This window comes from Octopus bimaculoides, chromosome 25, assembly GCF_046866305.1.
Source record: "Octopus bimaculoides isolate indiv1 chromosome 25, ASM4686630v1, whole genome shotgun sequence".
In the NCBI taxonomy this organism is placed as follows: domain Eukaryota; kingdom Metazoa; phylum Mollusca; class Cephalopoda; order Octopoda; family Octopodidae; genus Octopus; species Octopus bimaculoides.
The window spans coordinates 33668900-33683899 of NC_142952.1; the positions used below are offsets into that span (position 1 = coordinate 33668900).

General features: G+C 38.3%; 1 protein-coding gene and 1 long non-coding RNA gene across 2 annotated transcripts in view; both read right to left on the bottom strand.

The window, feature by feature from the left end:
* Nucleotides 1-2296, bottom strand: part of LOC149131160 (uncharacterized) — a 23816-nt gene extending 21520 nt beyond the window's left edge. The window contains exon 1 of the long non-coding RNA XR_016238448.1: nt 2154-2296. This is a non-coding gene — a long non-coding RNA (uncharacterized LOC149131160). The remainder of the gene's footprint in view (nt 1-2153) is intronic.
* Nucleotides 2297-4444: 2148 nt separating this feature from the next.
* On the bottom strand, nt 4445-14789 carry LOC106873904 (COMM domain-containing protein 7). Its single transcript, XM_014921438.3, has 9 exons — nt 14623-14789; nt 11051-11104; nt 9760-9862; nt 8784-8840; nt 7753-7790; nt 6876-6966; nt 6207-6256; nt 5721-5772; nt 4445-5081 (listed from the first exon to the last, which is right to left on the bottom strand). Exons 1-9 carry the CDS (start codon nt 14716-14718, stop codon nt 5005-5007), a joined length of 618 nt encoding a protein of 205 aa, XP_014776924.1. The 5' UTR covers nt 14719-14789; the 3' UTR covers nt 4445-5004.
* Nucleotides 14790-15000: the final 211 nt, after the last annotated feature.

The following is a 15000-nucleotide window of genomic DNA, read 5'->3' on the forward strand; positions in this document are numbered from 1 at the left end:
AGATAGATAGATAGGGAGGGAGGAAGAGAAAGAGAGGTATGATTATCTATCTACCAAAGTAATCTCTTCTCTCTGTCGATATATCTGACTATATACATACATACGCAGAATAAAAACAGAATAAAAACAGAATAAAAACAGAATAGGTTGTCTGGTATTGCTACAATTGTTTCGTGTGGTGACATTGTTTTGACGTAAGCCGAGGACAGACAATATTCACGTGATTATATAATATTTTACGTAATTCTCACCTCACTAAGACTACCAAATAACAGTTAGAAAATGAGTGCAATGACATGTTGATTAATGAAGTGATCGATATGTAGAGTTTCTTATCGGAATCTACCAACATCAAGAGAAGGAAAGTGGGCGGAGCTACAAACTGTCAATCAACGACGATGGCTTGCAGAGTGATATAAATTGCCGAGCAGTTAGAGGCATTTCTGCTTCAACGATATCGTTAAACTTAGCAACCTAGTCCATCAAGGTTAGTAGTGGCTGGACATGCGTCGTTTACGACGAGGAGTGTTCCAGTTTTAGGATTGATTCGATCAGCGGAACAGCCTGCTCGTGAAGAAATTAATATGCAAGTGGATGAACACTCGGCCGACATGCGTATCCTTAACGCAGTTCTCAGGGAGACTCAGCGTAACACAGAATATTGACAAGGTACATTGAATTACTGGTACAGCTCATTTCTACAGCTGAGTGGACTGGAGAAACGTGATATAAAGTGTCTTGCTCAAGGACACAATGCTACACTGAGTATCGAACCCATGAACAGACTAACCAGCAATGGCATTACTCCGTGTCCATCTCACAGGTCTTTTTGGCAGGATATTAAACAGCCGTTGGTCTTTTGATCGCAAGCTATTGCAGTACCTGGTCCTTATTCTACGGGGGATACGTCGGACCTTTGGAATAGTGAAGTGTCATTTTGTTCGACTAAAGGCGGTGCTCCAGCATGGCCGCAGTCAAACGACTAAAACAAATAAAAGAACAAGAGTGTATATATATATATATATATATATATATATATATATATATATGCACGTATACATATAAGAAGCTTGCTTCCCAACCCCATGGTTCCGGGGTTCAGTCCCACTGCGTGACACTTTGGGCAAGTGTTTTCTACTATAGCTTCCGGCCGAACAAAACTTTGTGTGCGGATTTAGTAGACGAAAACTGAAAGAAGCCTGTCGCATATATATATATATATATATATATATATATATATATATACACGTGTGTATGTTTGTATATATATATATATATATACACACGTGTGTATGTTTGTACACTTTGACGACTTTACAACTGTTGTTGGTTTGTTTACGTTACCGTAACTTAGTGGGCAAAAAAATAAATGTTGGATAGAATTAGTAGAATCAGACTTAAAAAAATAAATAAATAAATACTGTGGTCGATTTGTTCGACTTTAAACTCTTAATGCTCAAGCATGGCCCGCAGCCAAATAACGTCTAAAAAAAAGTACGCTACACTTACGCGCGCGCACACAACACACGCGTATCTACACGCGCGCACACACATACACATATACGCACGCGCATACACACACACACACATACGCGCGCGCAGAGAAGTCGTCGTCTGTCTGCTGAGGAGAGAGAAAGAAAACGGATCCAAAGACTGACAGCTGTATGTAACAATCTGATGTCGCTAATGTCTTTCAAGGCCACTGAACCAGTGAAGGAAGAGGTAGTCTCTGAAATCCATACTCACTGCTGGGAGGATCTTAGCATAAAAAAAAGCTTCTTGCCTCACCCTAAAAGGTTCCCACGTTACTTTTAACCAAATCAGTGCCCATCGAACAGGGTTCAAATCCAATCCCTTCCAACCAGTAAAAAACACTTTCTTTTTTTTAAATTTCAACATAGATAATATATATATATATAAAAACTAAAACATTTCGCCAAAACTAGAAGACTCTGCCCCTAACTGATTTTCTTTCTCAAAAAATTTCTTTAAAATACGTAGTTTTTAATGAAATACGTAGTTTTCAGAGAAATGTTTTTGTAGGTCATAGATTACGATGATTATAAAATTTTTAAAAATCTGGTTATTATATAATACAAATATATATATATAGGCGCAGGAGTGGCTGTGTGGTAAGTAGGTTGCTTACTTACCACATGGTTTCGGGATTTGGTAGACGGAAACTGGAAGAAGCCCGCCGTGTATATATATATATATATATATATATATGGGACGAGCCGTTTTAGCGATGCGTCCTGCCCAAGCTCGTCGAAACGCCGGTGTTAAAACGTGGGTGGCTGATGAAGGAGAATGTTCTCTATGTGGCTCGTGTGTTCTCGTCTACGTTTGTTTGCAATGTCCTGTACCCAGATATGTACCTATACATACAGGTGGATGTCGGTATGCACATACCTGCACGTATATATGCATATACTCATTTACTATTTGTTATATATATATATATAGATATATATATTTGTGTGTGTGTGTGTGTTTATCCCTCTACCATTGTTTGACAACCGATGTTGGTGTGTTTACGTCCTCGTAACTTGGCGGTTCGGAAAAAGAGACCGATAGAATAAGTGTACTAGGCTTACGAAGAATAAGTTCTGGGGTCGATTTGTTCGACTAAAGGCGGTGCTCCAGTATGGCCGCAGTCAAATGACAAACAAATAAAAGGATAATACAAATATATATAGGCGCAGGAGCAGCAGTGTGGTAAGTAGTTTGCTTACCAACCGCATGGTTCCGGGTTCAGTCCCACTGTGTGGCACCTTGGGCAAGTGTCTTCTACCATAGCCTCAGGCTTGTATGACAGCGACACTCATTTACAAATATCATGCGATGTCAAGACAAACAAAACAGATACACACAATGAGGTTCTTTCAGTCTTCGACAACCAAATTCACTCACAAGACACTTGCCCAAGGTACCACGCAGTGGGAACTGAATCGGCGACCATGTGGTTAGCTTCTTACCACACATCCAAGCCTGCACTTACATAAACACCTAAAACGATTAAAGAGAGCAGGTTATACCTTCTCTCCTTAAGCTATAGTGTGTAGTTTGAGGAGTTTTGGTGATTATTTAAATAAAACAAAATCGAGTGGTTCCATTTTCAGAGCTGGAACGAAGCGTATAAAAATATTATTAGTGATTTGATTAGCATAGACTAATTTTCCTAATTTTCACGAAATTGTCTCATCCTCGCTATATTTTTTGTCTCTCTGTCTTGCTCAGCGTTTTTCAAACTGTGGATTCCTACCCTTCAGTGGGCCGCGACAAAAAAAAAAAAACGAAAGAACGCAAGTGGGACCAAAGTGCAGAATATAAACCAAGCGTTTTTCAAACTGTGGGTCCCGACAAAAAAGTTTGAAGAACACCAATGTAGCTAATACCTTGCGCTATATACATGGAAATTTCGAGAGTCATTTACAAATTTGTGATTCTTCGCAGTCCTCTCCCTTCCATTCCAAGGACGGATAACTCTGACAACGAAGTACAAAGCAACACACAAACGCAGAGAAGCGAGTATCATCATTAAAGCAATAAGGGACGTGAGCCGACAGAATCGCTAGCAGCCGGACAAAATGCTTAGCGGCATTTCTTACGGCTTTAAACAGTCCGAGTTTAAATTCCGCCGAGGTCGACTTTGCTTGTCTCGGAGTCGAGAAAGTAAGTACCAGTTGAGCACTGGGGTGTCATTGTAATTGACCAGGCTGACCAACCCCTTTTCCCGAAATTTCAGGCCTTGTGACTAAAGTAGAAAGGATTAAGGAAGCGAGCGGGCAGAATTGTTAGCGCGTCGGACAAAATGCTTGATGGCATTTCTTCTGGTTTTATATTCTGAGATCAAATGTTGCTTTGATGTTGACTTTGCCTTTCATCCCCTTTGGGGCCAAAAACATAAGTATCAGTTGAACACTGGGGTCGATGTGATCGACTTACCTACCTCCCACCAAAATTTCAGCTTTGTGCTTATAGAAGTAAAAAAAAAAAATTATTATTATTATTATTATCATCATGAGGGCAGCGAGCTGGCAGAAACGTTAGCATGCTGGGTGAAATGCTTAGCGCTATTTCACCTGGTACCAGTTGAGTGCTGGGATCAATTTAATCGACTATCCCCTCCTGCCAAATTCCAGGCCTTGTGCCTATAGAAGAAAGGATTTACATCATTATTAATTTTTTTAATTTTGGTCGTTTGGTTTGATAGAAACAGGAGCAAAATCGCCCTCAAACTGTACCTGAATGTCTTAAGGGAAAAAGAAACACACTGGATAATGTAGATGTACGTACTATTGAAAATAAAGAATAATGGTGATAATTGGAATACCTTTGATCAAAGCATTGCAAGACCAGGGTTAGGGTTAGGGTCCAAATTTCAATAACAACATCTACAACTAAGACATACAATAAGAATAAATGAGATCACAAAAGGAAATGTTAATTACAAAAATTTATTTAATTACTGAAGCTCTGTAATCATATATATATATACATACAAACACACACATATATATATTTATATATATATATGTGTGTGTATATATATATACATTCATATATAAATTATACTATAAATATATATATTCAAAATTGTGTTGTCCAGGTTATTTGTTAAGGCTTGTCTGTTCATCCTCCAACATTTACATACGATTAAGTCCATCGTTAGCAGCATTCATTTACAAACCCTTAACAGAATCAGTACCAATCTTTGGCTATCTGGTGCACCACCACCACCACAACCACACCCACCACCATGTTCTGGGGCAAACTGGAACCTTTGCCAGACGTGAGTAGGATATATATGTATAAACATTGCAGTTTTCTTCATGATGTAACCACGGTAACAGCAGAGGCAGAATAACAGTGAAGTGGTACCATTTTGTATAGCAATGTTTCCTACCAGACATTTTAATGTGGTAGTGGTGGTGGATGTAGTAGTGTTGGTGACAGCAATGCTAATTTAGCAGCAGTGGTCACAGCGATGAATGGCCAGAGCTAACTCAACATTTCCATGCTGGCTTTCGCACGTTCCATCTCGTGAAGGAATGAATAGAATTGCTGAAGGCTGAGCTCTGCAAAAAAAAAAAAAAAAGATTCAATGAGGCTGCAATGGTAACAACAATAACATTAAAAGCAACAACAAGAAAACTGTGTGATTACACAGGGTGTCCAGAAATGAAATACTGGGGTTGACATGATCGACTAGTCTCCTCCCCCCAAAATTTCAGGCCTTGTACCTTTAGTAGAAAGAATTATCATTCTTAAGGTGGTGAGCTGGCAGATGAAATTAGAAACTTCAGCTGTGTTCATTTTGAGATTTGTTGTTAAATCACTTATGGAAAAAGAGGGGTTAGGATAAAAAGAAAGGTTTAAAAGGAAAGACATAAATTAACCCTTTAGTATTTAAACTGACCCCTATCTGACCCAAAATGTTCTACTGTTTTTATGTTCAAACTGGCCAGATCTGGCATCTTGCACCTACCCTACAAAGTCATGCTCAAAATATACAATCAGATCAGTGAAGTCTTGAAGCTATGAGATAATGCATGATTAATTGAAAACGATGTGAATGGATAAGGAATGCGTTTGATGGAGTGATCTGGATGCTAAAGGGTTGAGGCACGGGTTTCTAAAAGGAGGATTCACAGAAGAAAAAGAAATACAGGAGTTGATAAAGAGAGAAGTATTTTAAGAGAAGTGGAAAGACTCACCCATGTATATTGTGTTTAATTCTCCTTTGCCATTACTGACAACAAGTTTCAACTGAAAGGAAGCGGAAAAGAAGGAATAAAAATCAATTATTGACGAGTGAGAGGAGAGGGGGAACAAAGAGGCAGAGGGGGAGACAAGTAGTGAGAGGGAAAGAGACAGTGAGAGAGGGGAAACAGTGAGATAGTGAGAGACTAACAGACAGACACAGAGAGACAGGAGAAAGAGAGAGAGGGACAGAAAGAGGGGGAGGGAGATAGTGAGAGACACAGAGAGGGATAGAGGGAGAGGGAAAGGGACAGTGAGAGAGGGAGACATCGAGAGAGGGAAACAGTGAGAGACTAATTGACAGACTCAGACAGACAGGAGAAAGTGGGAGAGGGAGATAATGAGAAGGGGAGAGGCACAATGTGTTTCCCTTCAAAATGAAGACCACAAAAATGGACAACCACAAAATTCGTGGAAACAAGGTAGAGAGGATTTCTTACCTGTATAAAGGTGTTGCCGACTTTACTGAGCTCACTACTGGATAAGGTCACTGGCAACAAGAAAGGGTTCGAATGTTAGGGTTACGAACATCAAATGGCAAAATAAGGGGTCATCCAGATTTAAGGACATCCCTCACATCCCAACCTCTCTCGTAAACACACAAAAAAGCACATCAGCACTTCGTCTCACATTGCTCTGCAATCACATTGACCCCTGATGTGTGGCACACCTGTTGCACCTGTTCAGATAATGTTGATTTGATTGAGGGAGTGAGCTTATATACAGGACATATATATATTTGAACCCTCTCTAAACAAATCCTTCTGTGTTGGTTGTTCAGCAAAAAATTGCAGAACCGTCTTTCTTGGACAACAAGAGACTACCATCATTATACATATAACTATATATACGTCTGTGCAATGACAGTTGTAAACGAGTGTCACTGTTATACAAGTGGGGTCATTTGCTGCCAATGTTCTGTGAAAACTTGTTCGGTCAAGTGGGAATAATACGAGATGAGGAGTGGATAGAAAGTGTGAGAGAGATTGAAGGAGATCAAGATTAACAGATTAAACAAGTCAAATAAAAACATCTGAAGACCTTTGGCAAAAATGAGCTGAAATACTGGAGATTAGAAAGAAATGGATAAACAGGAACAAATGCCTTACCTCCAAATTTCCAATCCATGTCCACTAATTGATTAACCATCAATGTTTGACCAAGGGCTGTAGCAGATAGACTGGCCATATTCTTCTTCCACTACACAAACATGGATATAAAAAAGAAAAGAAAGAAAATAATGAATTTCCTGATTTTGGTTTGGAATTTTATAAATGATAATGAGCTGGCACTGGTGCCATGTAAAAGGCACAGATACTGGTGTCGCATTGAAAGCATCCAGTACACACAGTAAAGTGGATGATATTAGGAAGGGCATCCAGCCATAGAAACCCTGCCAGAACAGACAAGGAGCCTGGTGTGGTCCCTGGCCTTACCAGCTCTTGCCAAGCATGTTTGAGCAGCTGATGATGGTAATGCATAAATGTTATGCCCGGTTGAGTTAGTCTCGTTTGTCCTTCATTCTTGTATGAGGCATGGGCAATATTTACAAGAAACTGGCAACATGAGATATGGTTTGTGAAGCTGACCACACTAATGAAAGAATTAAAAGCAATTTTTTGTTAAGCATGCCATTCAGAAGGTCCCCATGGAACACAGGTTGTCCAGGATTGCCCTAAACCAGTGGTTTCCTAACTGGGGTCCACATGAGCCTTAGTGGTCCATATAAGATTTTGCTGTTCGTTTCTGTGAAATCAATTAGTTATACTTCTATGATACACAAAATATTTTAACAAATTTTTTTCCCCACAATTCCTAATAATCTTTAATTATAAAAATATAATAAGATCTTTTTAAACACCAAATGGCTATGAGGGTCCAGCAGAGTAGAATAGGGATCAAAGGGGTCCATAGGTCTAAAAAAATGGATGAGAACCTCTGCCCTAAATAAACGTGTAAAGATAGAAAGCGTAGATAGATATTTACCTGTTCTGTAAGGTATTCAGCTTTCTCTTGTGACAATCCTGCAATGAACAATATTTAGTGTTAGACACGAGTGTGACGGCAGATGTTAGAGATGAGTGTGACGGCAGATGTTAGAGATGAGTGTGAGAGAAGGCAGCTCTGCGTGAATATTCAACCAGCAGAGACTGTGAAATGAAATACATAAAATAAAATAACCTTATGTGTCTTGAAGGTGAAGTAGGTTTTTCATGCTTCAAGCAGGGGCCTCGTTTTCAAGAAAATTCCTGACCCAAACATTACAAGTCACTTCTATTCACAAAACACAAAAAATATTTTATTTAGAAAATTTCATTAAGATTTTAACTGATGCAGATTTTTACAAGTTTCCTTGAAATTTAGGGGTTTTTTTGAGGTTGACTTTTGTGTCACAGTGTTGTTGTTGACGACTGACAACAACCGTTTTGAGATAGTGTTGGTGCTGATACTAGTGAACTAACAGTGACTTGTACGACAGTGGTGTTACTAATGATCTAACAACAGTTCTGTGACTATTGCTGTTGTTGTTAACAAATTAGTGAGTGTGACCAGTGAACTAACAAGTGTTGTGTGACAGTCTTGTTGCTGTTACTAAGAGACTAACAACGACTGTTGTGTGGAGGTAATAGTGATGCAGCTGAACTAATTCACCATCACCCATCTTGATCCCTCTCACTACTCCTTTAGTGAACCTACAGCCTCATTACTTAACCCCCTTAGCGTCTAGTTGTATCTCTTAAACCACAAGATGATCTCAGAGACGATGTTTGACTTTAAGTTTCATGATATGAAGCAAAGGAGAGAAAACTCCAGCTGATAATGCGACGACAGACTATTTATTGTAGGCAACATCTTCAGATGATAGCAAGCTTCTTATTCTGGCCAACAACTGAATTGTCCTCATATTTTTTCCATGCTGGAATTGTTTATAATAATAATTATAAAATATACATTAAATAAAAATAGATAAAAAATATTATTGCACATAATTTATGGAAATTTCAGTAAATATTTACCAAGACTGATTAGTTCTTCTTGAAAGGTGGCTGGTGCCACACCTCTTCTTAAAGCATCTGGACAAAGAAAGAAAGAAAAAAGTTAAATTATTATTATTATTATTCTTGTGGTGAGCTGGCAGAATCATTACAGTGCTGGGTAAAAAGCTTAGCAGTATTTCACTTGTCTTTATGTTCTGAGTTCAAATTCTGCCGAGGTCAATTTTGCCTTTCATCCTTTTGGGGTTGATAAATCGAGTACCAGTTGAGCACTGCGGTTGATGTAATAGACTATTCCCCACCCACCCCAAATTTCAGGCCTTGTGCCTGTTGTAGAAAGGATTATTATTGTTGTTGTTGTCCATATTATATATATATATATATATATATATATATATTATATATATATATATATATTTATATATATATATATTTATATATGTTTTTTTTATATATAATATATATTTATTTTTTATGTTTTACTTTTTTAATCTTTTACTTGTTTCAGTCACTTGCTGAGGCCATGCTGGAGGACTGCCTTTAGTCGAACAAATCGACCCCAGGACTTATTTTTTGAAAGCCTAGTACTTATTCTACCGGTCTCTTTTGCCGAGCTGCTAAGTTGCTGAGGATGAAAGCACACCAACATCAGTTATCAAGCGATGGTGGGGGAACAAACACAGACACACAAATACATACATATATATATACATGACAGTCTTCTTTCAATTTCAGTCTACCAAATCCACTCACAAGGCTTTGGTTGGCCCAAGGCTATAGTAGAAAACACTTGCCCAAGATGCCGTGCTGTGGGTCTGAACCCGGAAACATGTGGTTGGGAAGCAATCTTCTCATCACACAGATATATAATATATATATATCTTTTCATTCAAAGCTGATGACTCACTCTAGTCATTGTCCAAATATAACCACTTCAGGCACAGAGTGCTTTTTCTCTTGCAAGCACAAACACTTCGGCTAATAAGATTCTACTTACCATTTGGAATCGTGATCAGACTCTTAAAGACAGACTTCAAAGCAGTAAAATTGGCTCCATTTTCTTCTGCGAATGTTTCCAGTTGTGTGAAGAGCTGGGAGGACTAACCGAAAAACACAAAGAATGATGTCAACAACAACAACAACAACAACAAATAATAATAATAATCTTTTCTACTATAGGCATAAGGCCTGGAATTTTGGGAGTAGGGATAAGTTGATTAGATCAACCCCAATATTTAACTGGTATTTGATTTATCAACCCCAAAAGGGGTAAAAAGCATTCATCATCATCATTTAACATCCATTTTCCATGCTGGCATGGGCTGGACGGTTTGAGATGGAGCTGTCTAGACTCCAGTTGTCTATTGTGGCATAGTTTCTACAACTCAATGCCCTTCCTAATGCCAACCATTGAACAGAGTGTGCCAGATGATGTGCCACTGGCAGATCGAGAAAGTAAAGTCAGAAGAAACACCCGCAAAGCATTTTGTCCAATACAGTAATAATATTTCCCATAGGCTGGACATGTTTTCATGGAAGATTGGAAACAACACTGCTTGTATGATGGTGACACTTGTTTACAACTATCATACAATATCAAGAGAAGACACACACACACACACATGATGAGCTTCATTCCAAAACCATTCATAAAGCTTGTAGTAGAGGACACTTGCCCAAGGTGCCATGCTGTGGGATTGAACTCGAAGCCACATGGTTGGGAAGTGAGCTCCTGGAACCACCAAGCCACACTTGTCCATAAAATAATGATATATAATACTAAACACCTCAGTGGCACATAAAAAGCACCCACTATACTCTTGGAGTGGTTGGCATTAAGAAGGGCATCCAGCTGAAGAAACCTTGACAGAACACATTGGAGCCTGGTACAGCCTTCTGGCTTACCAGTCCTCAGTCAAACCATCCAATCCAAGCCAGCATGGAAAGTGGATGTTAAACGACGATGATGATGATGAAAAAATAATTAGGGTGTGAAATCTATCCCATTTAAGGTCCACTAGGAAAAAATGTAGATGGGTGATTTTTATGTCCGGGAAACCAGAAAGGAAAAAGAATAGAAAGGTGGGAGATCTATCTTGTTTAAGGTCCAGCAGGAAGGAAATAGGGGAAGTTTAATATGCTAGGGTCTATTAGGTAAAAAAAAAAAACCTGAGGGGGGACTTTTGAAAGATGGAGCTACTTTGATAGGGCTTGGTGAAAAATTAAACAGAGGTGAGAACTGGCTTAGAGCCCGGTGAGGAAGATGAAAATTTATAGGGTGAGCTTACCTTATTAGGATCCAGAAGAAATGCGAACATCATTTGAACTAATTGTGAAAATTGCTGTAAAATAAAGAAAATATTAAAACCGACAGAAAATTAAGAAGAAAAATTAATGGTTTCTTGCCTTTTTTTAGGCAGGATTTTAAAGATTAAGGAAAAGAGGGTAAAAATTAACACAACTCATGGGTTGTTTTCAGAGCAGAGACCAGATTTAAAAGCTTGTGATAGAATGGCTTCTACTCAAGGTACTCATAGAGTGAGTGGTGATGGAGATGTTAGTTGTGGTGGTAGTGTTGACCCAAGTAACAGATTAAGAGTGTGTGTGTGTGAGAGAGAGAGAAAGAGAGAGAAGGGTAGGCAGAAAACCAAACCAATATTCATGTTTCTGGGTCAAACACTAAGTTCGATAATGCTTCAATCTTTTATCTTTGACTCGAATAATTTCATTTGACTGCGGCCATGCTGGTGCACCACTTTGAAGGGTTTTAGTTGAACAAACTGACTCCACCCCACCCCCCCACACACCGCCAATACTTTTTTTTTTGTTTTTAAAGCCTGGTACTTATTCTAATAGCTTCTGTTACTGAACTGTTAAGTTACAGGGGATATAAACAAACCAACACTGGTCGTCAAGTGGCAGTAGAGGAAAAGCAAACACATATATTCGCTTAGTTTATTTTAGGCAAAAAGCCTTGTAACGTGTGATTGAATGATTGATGATTGATAGATAGATATGAAGAATGGCGATAGATAGGTAGATAATCAGATGAAGAGAGGTTGGAGAGATAAATGTGAAGAGATAAAGAGAGAAAGAGCGATAGAGAGAGAGAGAAGCAGTTTAACTAGCGTACACATACCCTTCTACATAAATTCATTTATTTCTGATAACCCAATTATGTGCTTTATTGGAACAACTAAATAAACACAGGTAATGATTAAAAGGAAGGGAAAAGAAATACATATAAGAAGTGAGAGAGTCTTCAAAAAATACATATAGATGTGTTTGAGCGTATGTAGGGGCGGTATTCATAAGCTAGGCTGTGTGTTAATATTGTAGTAATTATAAGGCGGTGAGCTGGCAGAAACGTTAAAACGCGAAATGCTTAGCGTTATTTCGTCTGTCGCTACGTTCTGAATTCAAATTCCGCCGAAGTCGACAAATTAAGTACCAGTTGCGTACTGGGTCGATCTAATCGACTGGCCCCTTCCCCAAAAATTTCGGGCCTTGTGCCTATTGTAGTAATTACTGAACCGTTATGACGCAGAGAAAAGGGTCAACGCGAGGTTAATTTCTAATTTCCCTCCACGAAACCTCAAATCATGGCGCACGTGAATCTGTATAGTAGTTCTTCTTTAACAAAGCTTGGTTCCTCCATTTAGATAATTTGAAAGTGGGCATTTCACAGACGAACAGATGATACCTCTGTAGCGGCAACATACAACACACTATATATATAAAGAGAGAGATTTGAAGCTAAGCTTCACTCTGTCGGTACTTCGATTTCCTTGTTATTTCATCAAGGTCTAATGGTAGAAAATTTGTCATGTTTAGAGATGTAGGTTCGAATCCCACGGGTAACCTTCACCTTTTTCCATCCAAGGAATTCTTTTTAACCCAATATTTTCACGCCTAACGATTTATTTCTTATAACGTAAACAAACAACACACACACAGACGTATTCCCTAAGGTCAAAGGTATGCGTGTAATGTATACAAAAGCGATATCTGTCTGACAATCCAAACATAAATCGGCGGAAAATTCCTCAGGCAAATATCAATGGTGTTACATTCGCTTTAATAGATTCAAAAATAGCTTCCTTCATGAAAAATGATTCTAAAAATAAGTTTAGAAACCGATCTTAAATTTTTGAGAAAAACGGTAAGAATGACAAAAAAAAAAAAAATCCCATCTCATCTAAATTAGTTGATTTTACTTTTAAAGAATGTATTCATGCGATAAAATATTTCATAAGTTTTAAATTGCAAGAAGCGAGCATTTCTTTAATTTATTGAGCAGCAACAAGTTAGATAACTCTAATGGCGCATTAAGAGACAGGTGTCTGCTAATTTCATGGTACAGGTAACAACATCGATCTTCTGGAATCTTTAGTTCCAAAGCTTTTCCGGATTACCGATTTTTCTGAACGAGGGATGGTCACTCTGGTCAACATATCCTACATTAAACAAATATTTAAATTTACTTAAATAATTAAATGAAACACAGGAACCCGTACATCAGAGTAAATCAGTGCGGATTATAAGAAGATTCGGGGCATCTGTGCCCAGAAAATCGGTGTTGTATATGTAATAGATTTTGGACAATTGATACCATAAGCATTTTTTCAACACCCAGTATTGCCAGCAATGAAGCACACTATTTCGGAATCTTTCCTCATTTTGTCTAAGGTGCCACAGCAACGTGGAATCAAACCTGGTTTCTCTAAACCGGGTAACCAGATCGGTAACTTGATGCTTATAAACAGACATGTTTACATCGAACGAGACTGGATTATTGTGAATGAAAATATAATTGAGTGTTGACCAGGATAATTAACTACTTTTGAACTGCTAAAATTTAAAATAACTTTTGTAATTAAATATACAAAAATTTTAATTACAAATCGAAAAAATGGCAACAGCATTCTTTTGACTCGTGATCGCAAATTGAAAATATTGGCACTATTCAGCAAATGTCCAAGGTAGACGTGTCAAACGAAACGGTAAAACACCCTACTCCTTTTTTTGAATTCCCGTTTTCAAAAACAGAGATATTCTTGCCACCCACCTTTAAAAGCTTCTCAGATTCCGCCCCCTCCTCCCAACATTCCTAAATTTAAAAACTTTTTCCATGAAATTTTTGAGCCTCCTGCATTATATATCGTTCACTTTTAATTCGTTTCCGTCAATAAACCGCGACCATGCTGGGGCAACACTTTAAAGAGTTTAGTCGAACAAATCAACTCCAGAACTTTTTTCAAAGTCCGCAACTTATTCTACCGGTTTCTTAGGCCGAACTGCTAAGTTACGGGGACGTAAATAAACCAACACCAGTTATCAAGCAGTAGTAGTGGACAAACACATACATAGATATATACAATGGCCTTCTTTCAGATTCAGTCTACGAAATCCACTCACAAGGCTTTTGTCGGTCCGGAGCTTTAGTAGAAGATACTTGTTTAAGGTGCCACGCAGTGAGACTGAACCCGGAACCGTGTGACTGGGAAGCAAACTGCTTGCCCAAAAGGTCATGCTGATGCCTGTATTTTTCACTAATCCGATTTCCCTATCCCAACAAAAGAAAAAAAAATTCAAATTTGATTGCTTACGATAATTTTCCACTTTCAATTTTTGATCACAAACCGATACAATATCGACAAAACACAATGCCTGTAAATGCGATTCCATCATCGAGGTGGGTGATACTAAAACGAATCTTCTATCAACACAGCCAGAAGCACTTCAAGACAAAACACGCCCATTCTACACCAACTTTCAATATACCACAATTAAATAATCAAGAGTAAAATATATATTTTCTTTCAGACACAAGGTTAATGCTTCAGTCAGGCAAACTTACCTCAGTTTCAAATTTATCCAGCGTTTGCATATCACTTTTAATAGCGGCAAGGTTTGCCTCGGTCCTCTCGCTTCCATAGTGAATGGTGGCTGCCATCTTGCTTCTGCTACCGAGAGCTCACGTGACACAATTCTTGGACGACTACACTCACAGTAGTCTCCCCTGATATTTATACACTTTTTTTTTCCTTTCTCTCGAAGAAGTTGTTTCTATGTGGTCGTTTCATATGCCAGAAATAAAAGCTAAATTCTTTCAAGTTATACCTTATTATCTCTCTACTTCACCGAAAAAAAGAAAGAGAAAGATATGTAACACATTCACAATTAAATTTTGTAAAAGAATCGTTTTAGTAATTGGTATAAAAAAACTATATATTTA

Excerpts from the sequence above, each read along its gene's own strand:
- LOC106873904 (XM_014921438.3), bottom strand. The coding sequence starts at position 14,718 with ATGGCAGCCACCATTCACTATGGAAGCGAGAGGACCGAGGCAAACCTT. Across the intron at positions 11,105-14,622 it reads TGGATAAATTTGAAACTGAG|CAATTTTCACAATTAGTTCA; the intron begins GTAAGTTTGCCT and ends TTTATTTTACAG. Across the intron at positions 6,967-7,752 it reads CTGAATACCTTACAGAACAG|TGGAAGAAGAATATGGCCAG; the intron begins GTAAATATCTAT and ends ATGTTTGTGTAG.